General features: G+C 46.5%; 1 protein-coding gene across 3 annotated transcripts in view; it reads left to right on the top strand.

Annotated features, from left to right (window-relative positions):
• Aldh18a1 (aldehyde dehydrogenase 18 family member A1) overlaps positions 1-21,974 on the top strand; it is a 35,682-nt gene continuing 13,708 nt past the window's right edge. The window contains exons 1-12 of one of the 3 annotated variants that reach the window (XM_021152576.2): positions 1-116; positions 2,213-2,277; positions 2,786-2,901; positions 8,421-8,635; positions 10,803-10,952; positions 11,042-11,146; positions 14,353-14,505; positions 14,861-14,951; positions 18,136-18,260; positions 19,368-19,512; positions 20,151-20,224; positions 21,847-21,940. In XM_021152576.2, coding sequence (XP_021008235.1) covers positions 2,814-2,901; positions 8,421-8,635; positions 10,803-10,952; positions 11,042-11,146; positions 14,353-14,505; positions 14,861-14,951; positions 18,136-18,260; positions 19,368-19,512; positions 20,151-20,224; positions 21,847-21,940 — 1,240 coding nt within the window. In that variant the 5' untranslated portion in view covers positions 1-116; positions 2,213-2,277; positions 2,786-2,813. Of the gene's footprint in view, positions 117-2,212; positions 2,278-2,785; positions 2,902-8,420; positions 8,636-10,802; positions 10,953-11,041; positions 11,147-14,352; positions 14,512-14,860; positions 14,952-18,135; positions 18,261-19,367; positions 19,513-20,150; positions 20,225-21,846; positions 21,941-21,974 lie in introns of all 3 variants that reach the window. The other 2 variants (XM_021152574.2, XM_021152575.2) reach the window with 2 other exon arrangements.

Raw genomic sequence — 21,974 nt, 5'->3', positions numbered from 1 at the left:
TTCAGTCTACACGCAGCTGACGCAACTCCGGAGAGCTGGACGTAGACGGAAGAAAAGGCGGAGGAAAGGGCGGTCGCCACGGAGAGTGGTCCAGGGCTGGGGTCGGCGGCCAACAGGTAGGTGGCTGGGCAGCACCGGGTAAGGGGTACACGAGCTGAACGGGGGAGATGCGGGGTGCAGCCGCGGGTCCGGAGGGGCGTGGACACGGGAGCCGGCGGCGGCGCGGGGCAGCCAGGTGCTCTGAGATGCTCATGCACAGCTCCCGGTGCAGGGCTTAGGAGGCCCTGGGATCTCTGGCCATCTTTTGGGTATGCTACTAGGCGGAGGCTGGAGGACCCTGCAGCCTCTTCCTACCAAGTCCACAACCGGCTTCCAGTGCTCCTGTGCTGAGAGTAGTCATACACCTGGTGAGAAACCAACCACGGACGCACTCCCAGGGCCTGAGTCTGCAGTTCTCTGTGGCTCGCGACCTGACATATGGAACCTGTACATAAGAGATTCTCCCTGCAGCCAGGGTTATTCCCAGAGACCCCGTGTGTGATAATTATCTCCTGGCACAGAAAGGGTGCACTCAGATTCTTCACCCCGCACGCCTTACCCTAGCCTTATTCCCCCACCCTCCGAAGCAACAACATTTATCTTTTGAGTTTTTGTCTTTCTATTAAGTAGTGAACCATGAACTCAGCATGTGTTTTTCTGGGTAGTTTGTTGAGACTGAAGTTCAGTTCTCTAAGTGAGATAAGAGCTCCCAGTGTACTTGTGTCTAGTCACTGGAAAGCTGTTCTGAGTTAAAATAGAAGAACTTCTCTCACGATCACAGGGTCTCCACGTATATACCCTTTGGGCTTTTGCATCACTTGTCTGGTTTTTGTTGTCACAACAAACTGACTGGTTGAACAGTCCTTTGCAATATAAGATCTTGCCTCCCTGGGCCAGAGACAAGTGGTCAACCTCATACCTCCAAGATCTCAGACGTTCAGAGCTTTCTGTGCTTAGACAAGAGAGGGATAAACAGTCTAGAACTATGCGTGTATGTAACCCATCAGAATCTATTCTGAAACAGGGTCTTATGTAGCCCAGGCTGGCCTAGAACTGGCTGTGTGCTGAGCCCAAGGTCTTGGGCTTCTGATTCTTTTTGCCTCTACCTCCCCCAAATGCTGGGATTACAGGCATTTGCCACTAAGCACGGCTGTCCATCAGTGGCTCTTTTGACCTTTTGGTGTCGGTGAAGGAAGTAAGTGGAAAGGTTAAGAAATGTCAGTGCCTTTTAAAAGACAGAAGAGGGGGGCGGACAATAGCCTTATCTGTGCACCCAGGCGCTTTCCAGCCTTGCCTTGTGTCACTCCCACGGTGATCTCAGGCCATATTAGCCGTTATTATCCCTCATTTACAGATGAGGAGATTGAGTTGGCAATCTCCATGGCAACACTTAGATCTATCCAATCTAAAGTTCCCACCCTGTGTACCATACTCCAAAGGGGAGCCTAGAACCCGTCTGGGGAGAGAAACAGTAACACATGAACCAGCTACCTGGAGGATTATGTCCAACTGTGAAGATGAGAGTTGCTGGGGAGGTGGTATAAGGGGGCACAACTGGAATTATGTCACTACTGGCTCTTTATAGGTATTTTGCAGAATGCGTGTAATAGTTTGGCAGCCATTTTCAAAGGGATTTATGTAAGTGTTGAACATAAGACATGAGCCCACAAAATACTTCAGTGTTATGCAGAAACGGAAGCCAGCAAAGCGGTCCGTCACTCACCAGGTTCGGTTATCCGCCTGTTGCCATATATGTTCTGTGACAGAGCATCCTGCCCATGTCTCCTCTCTCCATTTCTGTGATTTTGTGCAGAATAATTGCAGAATGGTATAGTCTGTTCCTTGCTTTTTCCTTTGCTATAGAGCTAAATGCTAATGTGTTTTTGAGGCACACTGAAAAAGCGACTTGGGGACCAGTTCCCTGTAAGGTACTTGCTGGGAAAGCATGGAGACCTGAGTTCAGATCTCTAGCACCTGTTTCAAGTCTGGTTTGGGAGTTTGCCTCTGTAACCTCAGAGTTGGAGGAAGGGAACCAGCAGGTACAAGCTCACTGGCCAACCAGTCCAACAGAAACTGCAAGCTGCAGCTTCAGTGAGACACTTGATCCCCCACAATACAGTGGACGGAGATAGAGCAAGACACTTGAACTGACCTCCGACCTCCACATTTGCAGGTACTCTGAGCATCAACACATACACACAAGGATTTGGACAATATCCACCCGTCTTAACAGAACAGGTAATATAACAAAGATTTAATACCAATACATAAACACTATTGGTTTTGTTTTTAGATGTATTTATTATGTATACAGTTTTCTGCCTGCATGTACACCTGCAGGCCAGAAGAGAGCATCAGATCTCATTACAGATGGTTGTGAGCCACCATGTGGTTGCTGGGACTTGAACTCAGGACCTCTGGAAGGTCAGCCAGTGTTCTTAACCTCTAACCCACCTCCCCAGCCCATAAACATTGTATCTTAAAAAATTTTATCATTCAAAATAGTCATTGTATCTAATCACTGTTTGGTGTGAAAAATTAAAGAGCAGTTCTTTTCTCTTCCTGTAACACTGAGGTAGTGGTTTCTAACTTAGCAAAATTTAAACCAAGAGTGTCATGGTTTTGCTCTAAGAGAAGCGGAGGGAGTATAGTAAGTTAACTAGCGTTTTTTCATGTGTCATTTCCCCCCACCCCCACCCCCTCCTCTTCCACCTCCCCACCCCCATTAATAAGATTCTTCCCACAGGTGTTTGGATTTGTGACAACATCTCAACATGCTGAGACACATGCACCGCTCTGGGATCCAGCCCTTCAGGCAACGTCTTCTGCCATGGGTCCAGTCCATAGCTGTGCCCAGATCAAGTATGTACCGCTGATACGTATGTAGGAAGTATGGTGGTCAAAGAGGGCCACCGGTCAGGTTTTAGGAAAAGATGTAGTTTGGCAGAAGTGTATAGGAAGCTGCCTGCGGGTGGGCAAATATTTGTTTTTTCAATATGAGTTTTTTATAATCATTCCTCCCAAAATATGTACAAGTTAGTTTGACCCTTTTTCCTTTCTTTCTTTTTTTGGCTGCGATTAAGTATTTAATTTAATTTAATTTAATTTAATTTAATTTAATTTGAGTCGCTACACTTTTAATACTGAGAGATCCCATATATCCTTTACTCCGATTTCAAACAATGTTTCTAGCAGGGCTTTAGCATTAATGCAGAGAAGACAGACACCACAGGACCTTTGTGCTTGTTTCTTTGTTATCACTTATCTCCTCCCCCTTATCCCTAACCCTTGGCCACCTCTAATCTCCTCTATGTTTAATTGCTTTTTCCATTTGAAGAATGCTATGAAAATAGACTCATCTGGTGTGTCTGTCTGTCTGTCTTTCCTTCTGTCTGTCTGTCTCTTCCCATTAATTCCCCAGCCCCTAATCTGAGTAGTAGTTAATACGGAGAGTGAAGCCTTGTAAAGTGGTACAGATGTGCCAAAGCCAGAGTATCCAGTCTCAATAAGGACATCTGGGCTTTGGCCTCTCGAGCATGTGTAGAGGACATGAGTGAAGCCACTTTGAACATTCATTCATACCCAGGAGTTTTATATGAACTTAGTTTTCATTTTTCTGAGATAAATGCCCCAAGAGTGCCAGATTTGCAGTTGTTGGACCACATGATAGTTTTACCGGACCATGTTTAGTTAGTTTTTTTTTTTTTTAATTAAATATTTTTTTAACTTTTACTTATCTGTATGCATGTGTGCCTGCATGAGTTGTGAGCTATGTGCATGAAGAAACTGGAGGTATAGGCTGTTGTGAGCTGACTGATAGAGAAGTTGATATGGACATTGAACCTGGGTTCACGGAAAGGGCCGTTAAGTGCTCTTAACCATTCGGCCATCTCTCCAGTTCTACATGTATAGTTTAGTAGGACGTGCCCAGTTGTTTTTGTGGTGTAATTAAAGTATTTTACTCACCCCAGTAGTGCACAGCTCATTCACTTCTCTGCATTTTTACCACCATATACCATGACTCTTTTATTTTAACCATTTCAATACGTGGTATGATGTACTGATATTGCATGGTAGCTTTAACTTGCTCATCACCAATGACTAAGGATGTTGAACAGCTTTTTGTGTGCTTGTTTGCCAGCTGAATACTCTCTTTAGTGAAATGTTTGTCTGGATCGTGAGTGTGTGTGTGTGTGTGCTGCATGTGTGCATGCACACAAATGGCAGAGGATGGGGGTCGGAGAGGACACCAAATGTCCTCTTCTTTCACTTTCTGCCTACTGCCTTGAGACAGGGTCTCTCACTGAACCAGAAGCTAACCATATAGGACAGGCTAGTTAGCAAGCAAAGTCTTGGAAGTGTGCAATGCTGAGATTATAAGTATTCGCACACAGCCTTGTCCAGATTTTTGCATGGGAGCTGGAGATTTGAACTCAGATCCTCAGGTTTTCAGTACAAGTGATTGCTCTTACTTACTGAGCCATCTTCCTAGCCTCTCATTTTTACTTGGAGCACTTTATCTTCTCCTGTCGAGCTTGGAGAATTCTTTGTGTCTTCTTGGTGCTCATCCTTGGTCTCCTAGTTTATGCCAACCTTCCTCTCCCAGTTTATTGCTCTGTCCTTTTTTTGTTGTTCTTGTGTTCAAGACAGGGTTTCTCTGAGTAGCCCTGGCTGTCCTGGAGCTCACTCTGTAGACCAGGCTGTCCTGGAGCTCACTGTGTAGACCTGTCTGGCCTCAACCAAGAGATCCACCTGCCTCTGCCTCCTCAGTGCTGGTATTAAAGGCCCAAGCCACCGTTGTCCAGTGATACTAAATGTTTTGGCACCATTTTACTGAAAGACTGGAATCTTGAGCTGGCCATCTCCTCGATTTATACCAAATCTAAATCTTATCATCTTCTTATCATTGTCAGGAAGTCTCTGTTCCCCTTCATATACAAAAGGGTATACATATGGAAAACTTGAGATCCAGAGCCAGCTCTGTGAATTTGAAAACTACCTCACAAATGACCTAACTTAGTGACTAAAAACAACTGTCCGTTAGGGGTGCTGATCCTGGGTTGGCGTTGGGGCCAGGGTTATGTGTCTGTTGTCATGGATGCTGACTCAGATTGCTGTGGTCAGGGCTTCCTGCTGGGGTAGTAGTTCCTCTGGGTTCCAGGTGAGCAGGCTATCCACCTGTTGATGGGAAAAGCTGCAAAGTGCTGTGTGGTCATCTTTTGCAATCTGGTAATGTTGGTAAATTACTGCTCTTCCCTGGCCTAAGTTTCCTTATGTATCAAACAGGGATAATAGCTAAAGTATAATTCATCGGTCTTAACTCATAAGAAATCATAATGAGGATTGGTAGTGTATTTCTTGTTGCTGTGACAGAATGCATGAGGAGATCTACTCAGGGCGGTCCCACGGGGCATGTGACTAGTATGAGACGTTCCACTGTATATTAAATATTTATTTATTTACTGCCAAGACAGATCTCACTGGGTAGCCCAGGCTGGCCTCAAACTTGCTGGGCAGCCCAGGCTGGCCTTGAACTCATAATCCTCTTTCCGTAACCCCGAGTACTAAGGTGGCTGACGTGCATCATCTGGCCCGGTTATTCAGTATTTTCATTGTTGATAGTATTTATCCACATATATAAAGAGAGGCACTTGTGACTTTTCTCACTTTTGGGTCCCAGAGGCCTGGGTCACCTGGGTATGGAAAGCCAAAGAGCAGACAAGAGCCACGAAAGGCTGAGTGGCGGCGGCGTGTGCTCGTTTGCTACTGCTGTGATAAGGACCAGGACCAAAGCAGCTTGGTCTGTTTTGGCTTATGTTTCCCGAAGTCTCGAAGTCTCGAGTCCATGATAGTGGGGAAAGCATGGCCTGCTCCTCCTGCCAGGAGCAGCAGGAAGCTGGCTTCATTTCATTTTATCCATACAAAGGAGGCAGAGAAGGTGGTCAGGAAGTAGGGTGAGGCTCTAAGCCTTCAGAGTCCACCTCCATTGACATGGTTCCTCCAGCAATGCTGCACATCTTAAAGGCTCCAGGACCTCACCCCAACCCCTGGAGGCCAACTGTTCAGATACAGTAGCCTACAGGGGGTCTCCCACTCAAACCACCTCACAAGGTGTTCAGAGAAAAACATGGAAAGGCCACAGAGAGAGAGACACAATATGAAGGTCCCATCTTGAGGCTTCTGCGGCAGCCTCAATGATCACTAAACCTCTCAAACTCAGAGGAAAAGCTGTGAAGGGCCCTGTATGCTTTGGTGTAGAATCCACGACACACTGAATTTGGACAGCCCTGTCACTCGCCTCACCACAGGCATGTGCGTACATTCTTCCTCCATGGACAGCCCTCTCACACACACCCCTCACCATAGTTTCAAACTCCCTCGGGAGAAACAGGTTTTCTTTGGTGCCCTGAAGGTAAGCGTTTCTTAGAAACATAGGGGGAAAGGGAGAAGTTCCAGGAAGCTTTGGGCTTTCCTAACTAATCAAGGCCTTCCCGTCCGGCGTGTGCAGGTCTGCTTTTTGTCACTGTGACAGAGAACTTGAGAAAAATGAACTTGAAGTGAGGCCAGGGTTATCTGAGCTCATGGTGTCCGAAGCTTTGGTGCATGGTCACTCTGCTGCTGGGCACTGCAGTGTGTAGGCAGGGTAAGGATTTATTTCCCTTTGGCCCATGGTAAAGCAGTGCCTCCCTCAGAGGTGCAGTAAAGAAAGGACCGCTTACCTTGTGGCAGCCTGAAGTCAGTAGAGGGACGGGGATCACAGTAGGCCCTTCAAAGGCGCACCAACAGTAACCTTACCTTCTTCTGCTAGGCCCTACTCCTAAAGATTGCACCACCTCCCAATGCTCTGTATGCTGGTAACCAGGGTGTGGACCATATGACCACTGACAGGATTTAAGGTCCAGTGATAACAGTACCCAATGTAAGCCTTAAAGTGTAAAATAAACTATAAAATATATTTTTAAAATACCCCCAAGAAGCCAGGTATGGTAATGTACTCTTATATTCCCAGTACTCAAAATGCAGAAAGCAGGAAGATCAGGAATTCACAGCCAGCTCTGGTGACTTGGTAAATTTGAGGCTAGCCTCGGCTACCTGAGACCCTAACTCAAGAAAAGAATGGTAGGATCATTCAGGGTGGGGAGGATAAAATGGTTCCGTTCCAAGCTCGGAACCTGCTAACCCCTCAACTGCCTGAAGCTTACCTTGAATGACTCCATTGAAGTTCTTATCTGTTTGGAACCCTGCTGATATGATAGTTATGACCTCTGTTTGAACCTTATCAGCCCTAATCTGCTGTGACCCAATTGCCTGCAAGCAGACCGACCCTTGACCACCTGGCTCTAAGTCAGACCATCCTCCCCTGCTGATAGAGACAGTGTGGATCACAAGCCTTCTTCATGCTAGCCCAGCGGCTGGTTTCTGATTGGTTTCTGCCATTTCACCACGTGGACCGACATAGTAATATCTATCTGTGTCCCTGAAGGATCTTATCAGGCTGTCACACCCATACTCCTAAGACTAGAAAAGCCCTACAATAAATAGGGGAGACAAATAGCCTGCAGGTCTGGTCCTGATAGCCAGCCGAAGGGACACGTGGTACTTAGGCTGCACTCAGGGCTCTGGCCCCCAAGGGTGTAAGTCTGTCTCTCCACCACCCTTCTCTCTGACAGACCACATGAGTGAAACATCAGGTATACAACTTTTATATGAGACATAGGTACTCGTGTTATTTAGAATATTACCCTAAAGACTGAGGTAGGGCAGCTATATTGAGGTAGGGCAGCTATACAGCCTGGAGAAGGCAGACAGCTCCAATGAAAAAGACACCAATGTTTTAGTCCCTGAAATGTCCTCTGGAAGAAGAGACAGTATACCTATGGATCTAGTAAGGATGCTACAACTCCCCTGTCCAAAATGGTGCCTCTGAACATCTCTGCCAAGTGCTACACCATAAGCCCATTGTAAAGAAACTAGACTATCTTCCACAGGCTGAAACACAGTTACTTGAAAGAGTAACTATATAACAAAGAAGGATAGGGCTATTTGATACAATTGTATAAGAAGGTCTTTCTAAGATTTATATGTGCTGAACATGATAGTACATTCCTTCAATCCTAGCATTGGGGGACTGAGGCAGGAGAATTGTGAGTTTGAGTCTAGCCAGGGGTACATAGTGAGACCCTGACCCAAAACCATAACAACAAAGGAGTTGTATTTAAGAGCTAGAGATACAGTGCAATAATAACTGTTTTGGGTAGCCAAGCTGGTTACTGTTGTGTATGGATCTTTTCATTGTAAAGTTACATTGTATCTCTCTGGTTTTTTGTTTTGTATAGTATTTTAATTTTTGTTTTTTCCGCCTGTGACTTTGGGACATACAGATCGTGTCCAGCCCTCAGCTATTAGACATGTTCGTTCTTGGAGCAACATCCCCTTTATCACGGTACCCCTCAGTCGTGCCCACGGCAAGCCCTTTGCCCACCGAAGTGAGCTGAAGCACGCCAAGAGAATTGTAGTGAAACTCGGCAGTGCTGTGGTGACCAGAGGAGATGAGTGTGGCCTGGCACTGGGACGCCTGGCATCTATTGTTGAACAGGTAACTGCCAGGGCAGAAAAATCTGCTAAACTAAAACAGTCTCCAAGTTGATGCCAAACTTCTTAATCATGTGTGAGAGAGCAGATGGGCCAAGGAGTTGGCAGGCCTGGGAACTGTGATGGTACCATCAGGGTTGTCTGGGAAGCCAAGTGGATCATCACAGCGGGTGGTGTTCCAGACCTTAGTCTAGAGTGGGGCTTCAACCTCAAAGGAGATGGAAGATTCTGATCAGAGGAGAAACCTGATGAAATGGCTGAGAGAACCTGGGAGAAAAACCTTCTCTAGTCACCTGCTTGCCTTCTGCTGCCGTGGACCTAAGAGAACAGCAGTAGCAATTAGGTCGGGGTCTTATTCACAGTCTCATCTGTCATTTTAGGTGGATTCAGAAGGCAACATCAGGTGCTGCCCAATGGCTCTAGATTGAAAAGTTTGAATATGAGTAAGGCAACTGTTCCAGGGGAGTAAAATATGTTTAAATACAGGAGTTTATAGTAACACTTTGTTTTATTTGAGTATACTGTCGCTGTCTTCAGACACACCAGAAGAGGGCATCAGATCCCATTACAGATGGTTGTGAGCCACCATGTGGTTTCTGGGAATTGAACTCAGGACCTCTGGAAGAGCAGTCAGTGCTCTTAACCACTGAGCCATCTCTCTCCAGCCCATAATAACACCTTTAGACACCCATTGATGGGGTTGGGGATATAGCTCTTGGGCCCTGGGTTTGATCACCAGGGTTTGATCTGAGTTAGAATATCAACATATTACAAACTCTAATGGGATAGTGAGTCTCAGTGGTAATCAACAATTGTTGCCAACTTAATAAACAGGAAAAGAACCAGGCATCATGCTTACAGCCTGAAGAAAGTTCTTGACACCCACACCCCAACAAAAGCCTCCGTACCTTATGTGGGTACAGTCAAAAACATGAGGGCTGGGAGACCATGAAGGGAGAGGGGCTCAACTGAGCAGGAAAATACAAAACAAAGGGAAATGTATGGATTAGAAGACTAAAAATTTTTTTCAAATATTTATTATATATATATATATATATATATATATATATATATATAAATACACTGTAGCTGTCTTCAGACACACCAGAAGAGGACATCAGATTCCATTACAGATAGTTGTGAGCCACCATGTGGTTGCTGGGATTTGAACTCAGGACCTTCAGAAGAGCAGTCAGTGCTCTTAACCACTGAGCCATCTCTCCAGCCCCAAGACTACAGATTTTAACTGATTATGATATATGGGTTTAACTTGCACTGCAGTCTGAGCAAGACCAAAAAAAACCAAACAGGGTGTAAATGTGAGCACTGACTCTTTGATATGAAGGATGCCATTCAAATGTTTTGTGTGATAATGATTTTGCAAATGTAGACATGCATATCCCCTGGTTATTAATGGTTGCTGCTGAGATAGCTACATAGTATATGTAGTCTGGGATTGACATTAAACTGTGGTGAAGTTGTGTAGAGGCATCACCTTTTTAAAAAGATCCCAATGTCCAATACATCTTTTTACAAAGGGTTTGGTTTTACTTATTTCTCTATTTCTCTGTGTATGTCTGTGCATGGGTATGTCCACATGCGTACAGGTGCCCATGGAGCCAGAGTTTCAGGTGGTTGTGAAACCCCATCATGAGTGCTGGGAACTGAACTCAGGTCCTCTGCAAGCGCAGTATGTACCTTTAACCACCGAGCAGTCTGTCCAGCCCAATATATTTTTCTAAGATAAGGATTGACTGTTTTAAAGCTGGGTGGTAGGGCTCATGCTTTAATCCCAGGGAGGCAGAAACAGGTGGATCTCCATGTTAGAGACTAATCTGGTCTACAGAATTGACTGTTTTGGACAACATTCTCCCAGGCTGCCTTCTGCCTTATAGGTGGACGATATCAAGTCCTAGGACTCCTAGGCTGGCTGCTAGAATCACCTTCTAAAATATCTCATTCCTGCCTGTCACCTGTTAAACAAGCATTTGAGGCTGTGTTTTAAAAAAAAATGTTTCTGCCAAACAATCCAAGCAGTTCTTCCACATCCAGCTGAGAGCACTGTCCTCTAGAGACGTGTATGAATCCACTCATGTCTGCCCTACTTAGGTCTCCTGCAAAAAAAGAGAGAGTGGTCCCGTGACTTGTGCATTTTCCTTTGTCCATGCTAGGTCTCGGTGCTGCAGAATCAGGGCCGAGAGATGATGCTGGTGACCAGTGGAGCCGTCGCCTTCGGCAAACAGCGCCTGCGCCATGAGATCCTTCTGTCTCAGAGCGTGCGGCAAGCCCTGCACTCAGGACAGAACCATCTGAAGGAGATGGTGGGTGCTGCTTCCCCAGCCCTGTCATTGAGTCCTCGGGTCTCCCTTCCCTCCTTCCCAGCCCACGGTGTCTGGTTGGTGTATTTCAGGCAATTCCGGTCTTAGAGGCCCGAGCCTGTGCAGCTGCTGGACAGAGTGGGCTGATGGCCCTGTACGAGGCCATGTTTACACAGTACAGCATCTGTGCTGCCCAGGTGAGAGACTGGCCCTTCCCCGGGGATTTGGGACCGGTGAGGGTGGTTCTCGTGGAGTAAGAACCCTACAAGCAAGACCCCGTGGCCAGTGTCGTCTCTGCCTGTGTTTCCTCATCTGAAAAATGAGAGTAACATCGATGCCTGCGTCAGAGGGTTTTAGGGAAGGTTCAAGGAGAAAATATACAAGAAGTATTTAAGATCGCTTCTGGTACATAATATACTTCAAACCCAAGAGTTACTACTGCAGTAACTTATAGGTCAGTGGTTCTCAACCTTCCTAATATTGTAACCCTTAAATATAGTTTCTCATGCTGTGATGACCCCCAACCTCAAAATTATTTCATTGCTACATCATATCTGTAATTCTGTTACTGCTATGAATCGTAACATAAATATCAAATATTTATATCAAATTAGGAGACCTGATAAGTAACCGCCATGGGGGGGTCTCGACCCACAGGTTGAGAACCGCTGCTGTAGCGCCTGCTATTAGTACAGATGCTGAACAAGTTAGATGTCCGGGTAGCTCGCCTCTCTGTGCACCTGGTTACCATTATAGTAAATAGATGCTGAGTGTTGACAGGCAAGAAGGGATGCCAGTGGAGGCTTGCTTTACATTCACCCAGTGAGTCTTTATTGGGCACTGGTGGTGTACAAACTGGTCTGCCCTCCATTGGGGCTCTGTGGTGCACAAGGCTGACGAGGTTCCAGTCCACCTGGGACCTAGTGTTGAGTGCTCACCTTTGAATGTTGCCTTCTTTCTACACTGTTTCATTTTACTTAAGTGTTTGCTTTGTTTCCAATTGTGACTTTAATCACCTGCACAGCCAAGCAGTGAATAAGAACATCTAAACCGCAGTCATATAACTGCTAAAAAGCCTGAAGTTATTATTTGCCAACTTCTCCGGTACCTCTGACCCTGCCACTTATATGTGGCTATTATTTTGCATAGGAGATACCTCTGGTTTGGGGGGAGTTGTGTTTGTTTGTCTTGTTTTGTTTTGTTTTGTTCTGGGAGGCAGGGTTTCTCTATGTAGGCCTGGCTGACCTGAAACTCACTCTGTAAACCAGGCTGGCCTCAAACTCACAGAGACCTGCCTACCTCTGCCTCCCAAATGCTGGGATTCGAGGTGTATGCAACTACATCGCAGTGTGACTCGGGTTTTGGGCCTTCATTTCCTATTGCTTTTTCTGGTTCTCTGTCATCTTCCTGTGTTCTCAAGTGTGCTGAAAGAGAAAACTGGAGTTCTTCCCTTACGGCCTGTGACTGTAATCTCAGATTTAGGTTTCGGTTAGTGCAGCGGTTCTCAGCCTGTGGGTGGAGACCCCCTTGGTTAACCTCTGTCTCCAAGACACATTGACCTTACAATGTGTAACAGTAGCGAAGTTACAGTTATAAAGTAGCATGAAGATAATTTTGTGGCTGGGGTTCACCACAGCAGGAGGAGCTGTGTTAAAGGGCCGCTGCTTTATTTTTCTCAGTGTTGATGCTTTTGGACAGGTTCCATTCTGCTTCATTGGTAGCGACCGTTCCATTAGAAGTCGCTGCCACTGATTGCATTGATACTGAGGTAAAAGCTCTACCTACCCTGTTCCCCAGAACCTCCGGCACCTGGGCCTCCTCCATGCTGGCCCCTTTCCTGCAGGGGGCTTGCTTATCACATGTGCTCTTTGCTCCTTCTCCCGTGGTTCCTCATTTTCTCCAGGAATCCCGTGTAGAAGACCCTTATCAGTGAGTGGGAGACTCCACCATGTGGGCTCCGGGTTAAACACTTAGCCAAGCGCAGCAGCTTGTGTCTCCTCTGTAGAACAGAGTCTGATGTGTTATCTCTGCCAGTTACCTTTGCTCCAGCACCAGGTTCCCCACCTGGGGGGGGCCCCTGTCCCTGCCTTCCCAGCCAGAGCCACAGCAGCCCTTGTTCATGAAGCCGTCTGTCATCTGTGGTAGTGACAGGTGTTTCCCTGGACCTTTTGACCTCCTGCTCACCCCTCCCCTACCCCTTCTGCACCCGTTCGCTTATATCTGCAGTCTCACGGGGGCTTGCCAGACACAGCGTCAGCTTTGACCTCGTCCAGTGCCCGCTGAACTAAAGCTTTCTAGAATGGATTTATGTTTCCTCACAAGCATGTGCCACACTCCATCACACTGTTGCCATGGTCATTCTCCATTCCTGTAGCTGGGGTGGAGGAGAAGGGGTGGTAAGAGTCCCTGTTTCCAAAAGACTCAGCAAAACGTATTGATTGAGGGATTCCTTCCCTCAGTCACACTCCCATTCTGCCTTCATTACCTACGTTTCATAAGCAGTGTCACAGGGCTCTCGGGCCTCCTAGCCAGGCGCTGGTGCAGACTCAACCGTTACCGATTTTAGGACCTTCCTCCCACCTTCCCTACATCAGGGATTTCAAGAAGACATATTTGTGTTTTGTTTTCTTCAGAATTTGCTGTCTTTCAGTTTCTTGCTATCATTCTCTTTCGCCTTGGTCTCCTGTTACCTTCTGCCTAATACTCTAGTTCTTGAGTGAAAACAGACCCATTGGCAGCTTCCACCTCAGCCCTCCATCCATGAGTGCCTTATTCTGATTCTTTCCCCTAAGTTCTGTCTAGCTCTTCTTTCTACCATCCTGGAGTCCAACTCCCTATTCCCACATACTCAGACATAGAATTCTTAACTCCAGCAGTGCTCTGCATCGGAGCAAAATGAGGGGCAGGCTAGCTCTATCCCAATCTGTTTAATACACTCTTGCAGACAGGTAAACCCCTCGCTCACTGACCTAGCACATAAGTGCTTGCTTGCTATAGCCAGCACCACAGTAAGGTGCTAGAGTGCAAAGATAGTTCTTAAAGTAATGGCAAGTCATGGATCCCCCTAATGTCCCTTTAAAGTAGATGCATCACTTTCCCAATTTTATATACAGATGATATCTTAGCATCATTAAATATATCTTCCAGACAAGCGTAATTCTTTCAAGGCTCTCTCAAACAACTGGCTAAGCGTGTTAGAACTGTAGCTCCCTGGGAACATACTTGGCTCTCTCTCTATGTGTGTGTGTGTGTGTGTGTGTGTGTGTGTGTGTGTATGCATGCTAGACCCCAGGTTTAAAAGGGAGTCCAAAGCTTGGCTCGCCAGTGCTCAGCATCTTTTGGTGCCATTCCTAGGAAGTTCATCATTTTCTCCCCGGCTGCATCTTCTATTTAATCTCTTCAGATCTTGGTGACCAACCTGGATTTCCACGACGAGCAGAAGCGCAGAAATCTCAACGGTACCCTCCACGAGCTGCTCCGCATGAACATCGTCCCCATCGTCAACACAAACGATGCCGTCGTCCCTCCAGCCGAGCCCAACAGTGATCTTCAGGGGGTAAATGTGGGTAAAGTATTCCTAAGAGTCGAGCATGCTGGAGACACTAACCACCACATGCCGCTGTGCCGCATGTACTAACACTGGATGTCTGGCATGAGCAAGAGGAGAGACTGAGAGACCCAGCATTCCAGAGCCTCGGCTGAAGAGGCACCTCTGAAATGAGGGAGTTTTGTTCCGTGGGTGAGGCGCTCCCTTGGCTTAGATGATGCTGTGCGCATGGCTTAGAGCTACTCTCATTTGCATGCTTTGTATCATTGGTTTCTGCCTGCCAGAGCCTAGCTGGGTGCTGCCGAGAATTTTTTTTTGGACTGTGTCACTAACTCACTCACTCACTCCTCTCCCCGCATTGTAGGTGATCAGTGTTAAGGATAACGATAGCCTGGCTGCCCGTCTGGCCGTAGAGATGAAAACCGACCTCTTGATTGTCCTCTCGGACGTGGAAGGTACACAGCAATGCCTTTTACTTTTGTGAGCACGCAGGTTTTCTTCCAATCGGTTTCCACTGTGGACAGTTCCTAAGCCACGTGAACTGGAGAGTTTCTGTGACTCAGGTGGGCGGTTCTGGAAAATGCAGTTGGCATGCGCAGATGATGTTTTTAGGTACTTTTGTGGGTTTTTTGTTTTTTCCTTTGTTTTTTAAACAGCTTCAAGGAAATATTCACACACCACATAATTCATCTATTTAAAAATTTCAATTCAGTGATCTCTGGATTATTCATACACTTGTACAACCATCTCCATAAACAATTATAAGTTATGTTCCTCATGACAAGACATCTCACACCTAAGCCGGGCGTGGTGGCGCACGCCTTTAATCCCAGCACTTGGGAGGCAGAGGCAGGCAGATTTCTGAGTTTGAGGCCAGCCTGGTCTACAAAGTGAGTTCCAGGACAGCCAGGGCTATACAGAGAAACCCTGTCTCAAAAAAGAAAAAAGAAACCTCACCCCTATTAGTAGCCACTGCCTGCTTTCATCCAAATCCCCATCCGTACACAACCTCCAGTCTAGTTTCTGTCTCTGTGGGTTTCCTTATTAGAGGTTTTATGCGAATGGAATCATGAACTCTGTGGTCCTCCGTAACTGGCTTCGTTCACTCAGTCTAATGTGTTCAGGCTTCATCTACTTTAGAGGATACACCAATGCTCTGTTTCTTTTTATTGCCAAATAATAGTCCTCTCTGAACATACCACATTTTACTTATTCGGTCATCAATTGATGGGCATCTGTGCTATTAATTATAGTACTGCTGGGAGCCTACTTTTGTATGAGTGGGGTTTTGTTTTGGTTGGTTTGTTTGGGTGTTTTGGTTTTGGTTTGTTGTGTTTGTTTCCATCTAAGAATGTGAATGTTGAACTTCGTGAGAGAATGTTTACCTAGCAAGAATGGGACCCTAAGCCAGTCTCCAACCCTGCAGTTAGGAGAAAGATGTGAGGAAGAGTGGGAGGAGAGAAGACGTGTTGACTCGTGTGGTAACCTGGTATTTAAAACCACCATGTTTCCCCACGGCCGCTGTGCTGTTCGGTGTTACCACCCACAGAGTATGAGGGTTCTAATTTGTCTGACCCTTGACGATACCCACTTGTTAACTGTGTGTCTTTCTGTGTTGCGACTGTCTTAATGAGAAGTTTTTATTCCTTTCCTTTAAATACCTTATTACATTTGTTTATGTGGGGGCACTTGGCCATCAAGTGTTAAATCTTAGAACAGTATCCTATGGTAAAGATCCTGATGGTGGGGTTGGAAGACTGAGGAAAGAGGAGGGGACAGAATTACAGAGTGCTGGGAGGGCCTCTGGAAAATGTCCCCCCGAGGGACAGCCTTTCCCGTACGGTCACCTGAAACTGAACAGCCTCTTAGTTCACTCCATGCTTGCCACCATCTGGGAGGAACCCAGCCGGGAATCCTGGAGCTGTGGGGCACTGGCCGAGCCTTGTGGGTTGGGGGCACTTTCTGCTATGCATTCATTAGCATCACACACTGATTCCCTCGAACCCCAGAGAGGTTTTACACGGAACAGGATTCTCCCAAAGATCTGGAACGAGGTAGGCGTTCCATGCAGGAAAAGAAGGGATTTAACCCAAAAATGGCTGGGGAGGTGGCTCGGGGGCCAAAGCACTTGCTTTGCAAGCATGAAGACCTGAGTTTGACCGGCAGAACGAACATTAAAAATAGAAAGAAGAGAGAAGCCTAGTGGTGCAGGCTTGTAATCTGCGAGCTGAGGAGGTAGGAACAGAGCTTGGTGCTAATCAGCCTAGCCCACTTGGAAAGTCCCAGGCCAGTTGGGACTCTGTCTTTAAAATGTAATTAGAGGTGGATGGTACCTGAGAGAACACCTGAGGGTGTCCTCTGCCTTTACATGCATATGTACATGTGTATGTTATATCTATACATTCATGTTGCGGTAAATCTCCTCCCAAATATGCCCAGGCAATGAAAACACAACTCAGTTAATAGGAGTACATGCTGTGCACCTAGATTGGGCAGATCTACCACTACACTACCCTCTTCCCCATCTACGAGGCCCCTTAGAACTTGCGGTTTCTCCAGGCCACGCGCTTCTCTGCTTTCCTTCCACCTCCTCCTCCTTCCTTCTCTCTCCCTTTCTCTCCCAAAACCTTCAGCTCCACCTTCTCCTTTCTCTGCCCAATCACCGGCTCTAACCTTCATTTATAAATTAAGGTGGGAAGCAGGTTTACAGGAAATCACCTGAGTGCTGACTCCTTCCTTGTTCGAAACCCCTCACAGGAAAACAGAATTAACATCAAGTACAATTAGCCCCAGGGCTATCCGCAACACATTCATGTATCTATAAACACATAAAACAAAACAGCATCACAACCTGAAATGTCCTGCAACCAGTTCTCAGACATGGACAGCGTCTCCTTAATGCGCGTCTCCCTTTGGTCTTGACTTGACACCGTTTTCTCAGACCCCCTCCTCCCCTTCGCCTTCCCCCCCTCCAGGGTCTCTTATCTTTCAAAGTGAAACTGAGGGGTTTTTTTTGTTTGTTTGTTTGTTTTTTTAAAAAAACCTCATGTTGTATACATATAACATCTCACCTCACCAGTGTGTTACCCTGCTCAGTTGCATACAGGCTGTGTGTTTCATGGAGATGAAGCCAGCCTGAAATGCTGACGGTCATAGCTTTCCTGCTGACTCAGCCCCAACCTCCAAGACAAACCGGGTATCAGTCTGCTTGATTGCCCGGGGTTGGTGAGAGTTAATGAGTACCCACTTCCCTTCTCACCCTTCCCATGTGGTGTGTGCTCAATGTACTGCTTCTGCACTTGTCTCTCTTTGGGTTCTATTGTTGAGGTACAGCACGATAAGCCAGGAGGGCAGAGGGATGGACTCTGGCTAGCGCCGTAGGCACTGTGCCAAGGATGTGACCTTGCTCAGAGCCCGGGAGGTATTTGTTTAAGGCTGGTTAAAAGAACGTGGAAGGTGCTGGGGCTCTTGCTTAGTATGGATCAGCTCCTCTGATCCCTTATCCTCTTTCCTGGTGAGACAGGTGTTGGTACAGAGCATTCATTGTTTGTTTGTTGTTCGTTTGTTTGTATAGCATCAGGTGCCTGTGGTAGCCGGTGTGGGTCAGGGCAGTGTTACTGACTCCGATTCACTTTTTAGGTCTCTTTGACAGCCCCCCAGGCTCAGATGATGCAAAGCTTATTGATATATTCTACCCGGGAGATCAGCAGTCTGTGACATTTGGAACCAAGTCTAGAGTGGGCCTAGGGGGCATGGAAGCCAAGGTAAGCTGATACTGAACTATTCCAGTCATCAAGCCCAAATGGTATTTATCTTTTTTTTTTTCTTTTTCCGTTTTTCTTTTTTCTTTTTACTTTTAACTTTGGGAAGTTATGGTTTAGATACCACACCCATACACTTACATATGCCCACATCTAAATATGTTTGGTGGATGTTGTATACCTATATGTAATCATGTCTTTTGATGTATTTTATTAACATATAAGCAGTACATTTTGTGCATGTGTTCACTGGCATTTTGTTACTATGACAGGATAGCTGATAAAAGCTATTGTGGTGCTACACAGAGAAAACCCTGTCTGGAAAACAAACAAACCAACAAAAAGCTATTGTGGCTCACAGTTTGAGAGCTCAGTCCTTTAATGCAAAGAAGTCATGGCAGCTGCCAACATGGCAACTGGTCATGTTACATCCCAGTCAGGAAGTAAAAAATGTACTGTGCCCTGCTCACTTGCTCCTCCTTACTTAGTCTGCAACCCCAGCTCACATGTAGGGTCCTCCTTCTCCAGTAAAAGCTCTCTGGAACTTCAGAAGTGTGTTTCCATGATAAATACAAATCCAGTCAAGTAGACAATGAAAAGTAACTGTCACCGTGTTGTTACCATAGAGGGCAGGGACTGTGTAATATTCACATTTTACAGATCTTCTGTTATTAACTCAGATGTTTCTGGAAGCTTTTCAAAACTCTTTTCCTTCCCATTATTTGTTCTCAGAGGCTGTATGCCCTTAATGCAGAAGAACATCAGGTTGGCAGTGGTACCTGCTCTGGTCACTCCTCTAGCTTTTCAGTTGTACCTGTTCAGGCATGACAAATCAAAATGCTCAGACATAACAAATCAAAGTGTGCACATTCCAAGTCCAATACTGCAGGGTCTCAGAGAGAGAGCAGGACTTGTTGGTTCCCCTTCAGGCAGCACAGGCAGTGGCTGGAAAGTGATCATGGGCTGCACATGGTTTCCCAGTTCCCGAGCTTTAAACAGGTTCCTCTGTGTATTCAGCTCAGATCGACTTGTATCTTATGTCCCAGTGCACGTTCAGAATAAGTGTGTCTAGGTGTGACTCTCATCCTAGATCTGACCCGACCCCTGTAGGTGAAAGCCGCCCTCTGGGCTTTGCAAGGCGGGACTTCTGTCGTCATTGCCAACGGGACCCACCCAAAGGTGTCTGGGCACGTCATCACAGACATCGTGGAGGGAAAGAAAGTTGGCACCTTCTTTTCAGAAGTGAAGCCTGCTGGTGAGTCATTTCCCTCAAGGTCCAGGCCCAGCGCCATCCCAGCCTAGATGGGACTGAAGCCTGAGGTCTCACCTTGCAAACCCAGGTTATGAAAGCAGTGTCCTCACATCATAAACTCGGTGTTGTAAAGACTGTTTACAGAGCTGGATTTTGTGAGAGTCCGTCTACCGTGCTTACTTAGTCTAACCCTTACTCTCCAAAATAAGGAAACACTTGCTAGGCCCTCGCTGGATGCTAAGAGCTAACGAGCACTAGCTATGCAGAGAGGTGCGTGAGACTCCGTGTGAGCTCTGAAGTGCACACACAAAGATGTGCCCCGTTATCTGCACTCACAAACACAAGCCCATGAGAAGTGTGCTTGACAGAATGAAATTGAGCTCTGGAAAGCACAGAGACTCTTGTCTACACCAGGCATGGGAAGTCTCTGTGTTTATCCCTCAGTTACTCCGGCATGCATTTGTTTGTTTGTGGCTTAGGTTGTTATTATTGGCTGGGAGAGGGATGTTGCCATTCTGTTGACCTTGGTGGTCTCTGTGGGTCAACCAAGCATACCACGAAACCCACGTTCCTTCTGCATTCGGTGAAGCGTATGCTGGGAAAGTGAGAGTCTGGTCTGATGCTTGCCCATGCTCTTGCAGGCCCTACAGTGGAGCAGCAGGGGGAGATGGCTCGATCTGGTGGGAGAATGCTGGCTACCTTAGAGCCTGAACAGGTGAGGACATCCACTGATAGCTTGGACTTTTCAGAGCAAAACATGCTGTACATTCTGGTGTTACCGGTCAAGTCTGCTGGCCCCATTTATTTCTACTGTTAGTAGAGTTATCCGGATTCATTGTATGCTCCCCTTTGTCTGAAGACAGTCTATCACTATGTTTTCATCAAAGACAAGATTAGGGAAGCTGCTGATCTGACCCCTGCACACACAGGAAAGTTACCTGTTCCTGCCCATTGAATCACCTGCAACATGTGACAGAGGGAAGCTTCAGAGCCTGCTCTGTGGTTCGTCCCCTCCTGTCCATAGTGAATCAGTCTAAGCAGCAGCTCGATAGAGCTGGAGATGGTGAGGTCAGGTGAAGCCTGGGGCTTCCTGAGGGTGTGCAGCTCTGGCTGGAGTGTTGCAGGTCTCTTCTGTAGAGCAAGTCAGTCTGAGAAGGGAGATGAGAATAACTACAAGTAAGAAAAGCTAAAGCCAAGGAGGGGTCTGACTCCTCTCAGACCACTCTGCTCTACTTCAATGACATCACACCCACTGCCACATTTCCCAGACAGATGGCGGAGGATCAGTCCCCTTGGGTATGCAGGACTGGGAACTGGGATGTTCTCTTTTTGACTGACTTCATCAAATAATTGGCCTTTAAAAGGAAAAGCCAAAGGGCTTGAGAGATGGCTCAGCAGGTAAGAGCACTGATTGCTCTTCCAGAGGACCTGAGTTAGACTCCCAACACTCACATAGTAGCTTACAATTATCTGTCACTCCAGTTCCAGGGTGATCTAGTACCCTACCCTTTTCTGGCTTCCACAGACACTGTGTTTTTGTGGTATACAGACATGTGTGCAGGCAGAACTCTCACACATAAAATAAAATAAAAATAAACCTCAAAACAATTTTAAAGAAAAGCCAGGTGTTAAAACTTACTGGGGATGCTGTACGTTTGTGGCACACACCTTTAATCCCAGTACTCAGGAGGCAGAGGCAGGTGGAGCTCTGTGAGTTCAAGGCTGGTTTGGTCTACAGAGTGAGCTCCGGGACACACAGGTCTACACAGGGAAACCCTGTCCCCCATCCCCTCCCCACTCCCCAAAAAATGAAAGGGAGGGAGGAAGGAAGGAAGGAAGGGAAGGAAAGAAAAAGAACAACCCTACAGTGTATTGATACAAAATCTCTAAAGTTGTGTGTGTCACTCCTAATTGTACGTGCCAGTTTATCTCATGGTCAAATTACGTAACTCATCATCTCAGTGCTGAGCCATGGATTCCTAATGACCATAATCAGAGTGGAAAAGAAGACATGAGGGCAGGTTAAAAGAATGTAAGGAGGTGGGCAGCGCCAGGAATGTGTCTGTGACAGCCTTGGCTCCAGGGACAAGCCTGGCTCTCTAAGGATAGAGGAAGGACCATGTGCACATACCTGATTTTTTTTGTTTTGTTTTTTAATATTAATTATTTATTTTTATTTGTATGAGTACCAGAAGAGGGCATCAGATCTCATTACAGATGGTTATGAGCCACCATGTGATTGCTGGGATTTAAACTCAGGACCTCTGGAAGTGCTCTTAACCACTGAGCCGTCTCTCCAGCCCAGCCGGATGTTTTAATGGTTTGCTTTTCTTACAGAGAGCTGAAATTATCAATCATCTGGCTGACCTGCTGACAGACCAGCGGGAAGAGATCCTGTTAGCCAACAAAAAAGATTTGGAGGAGGCAGAGGGTAAGGATGTATCTTTGTGTCTTCTTCCTCCTCC

This window comes from Mus caroli, chromosome 19 (genome assembly GCF_900094665.2).
Source record: "Mus caroli chromosome 19, CAROLI_EIJ_v1.1, whole genome shotgun sequence".
In the NCBI taxonomy this organism is placed as follows: Eukaryota; Metazoa; Chordata; class Mammalia; order Rodentia; family Muridae; genus Mus; species Mus caroli.
The sequence above is the reverse complement of the archived record's forward strand: the minus strand, read 5'-3'. Positions and strand labels throughout refer to the sequence as shown.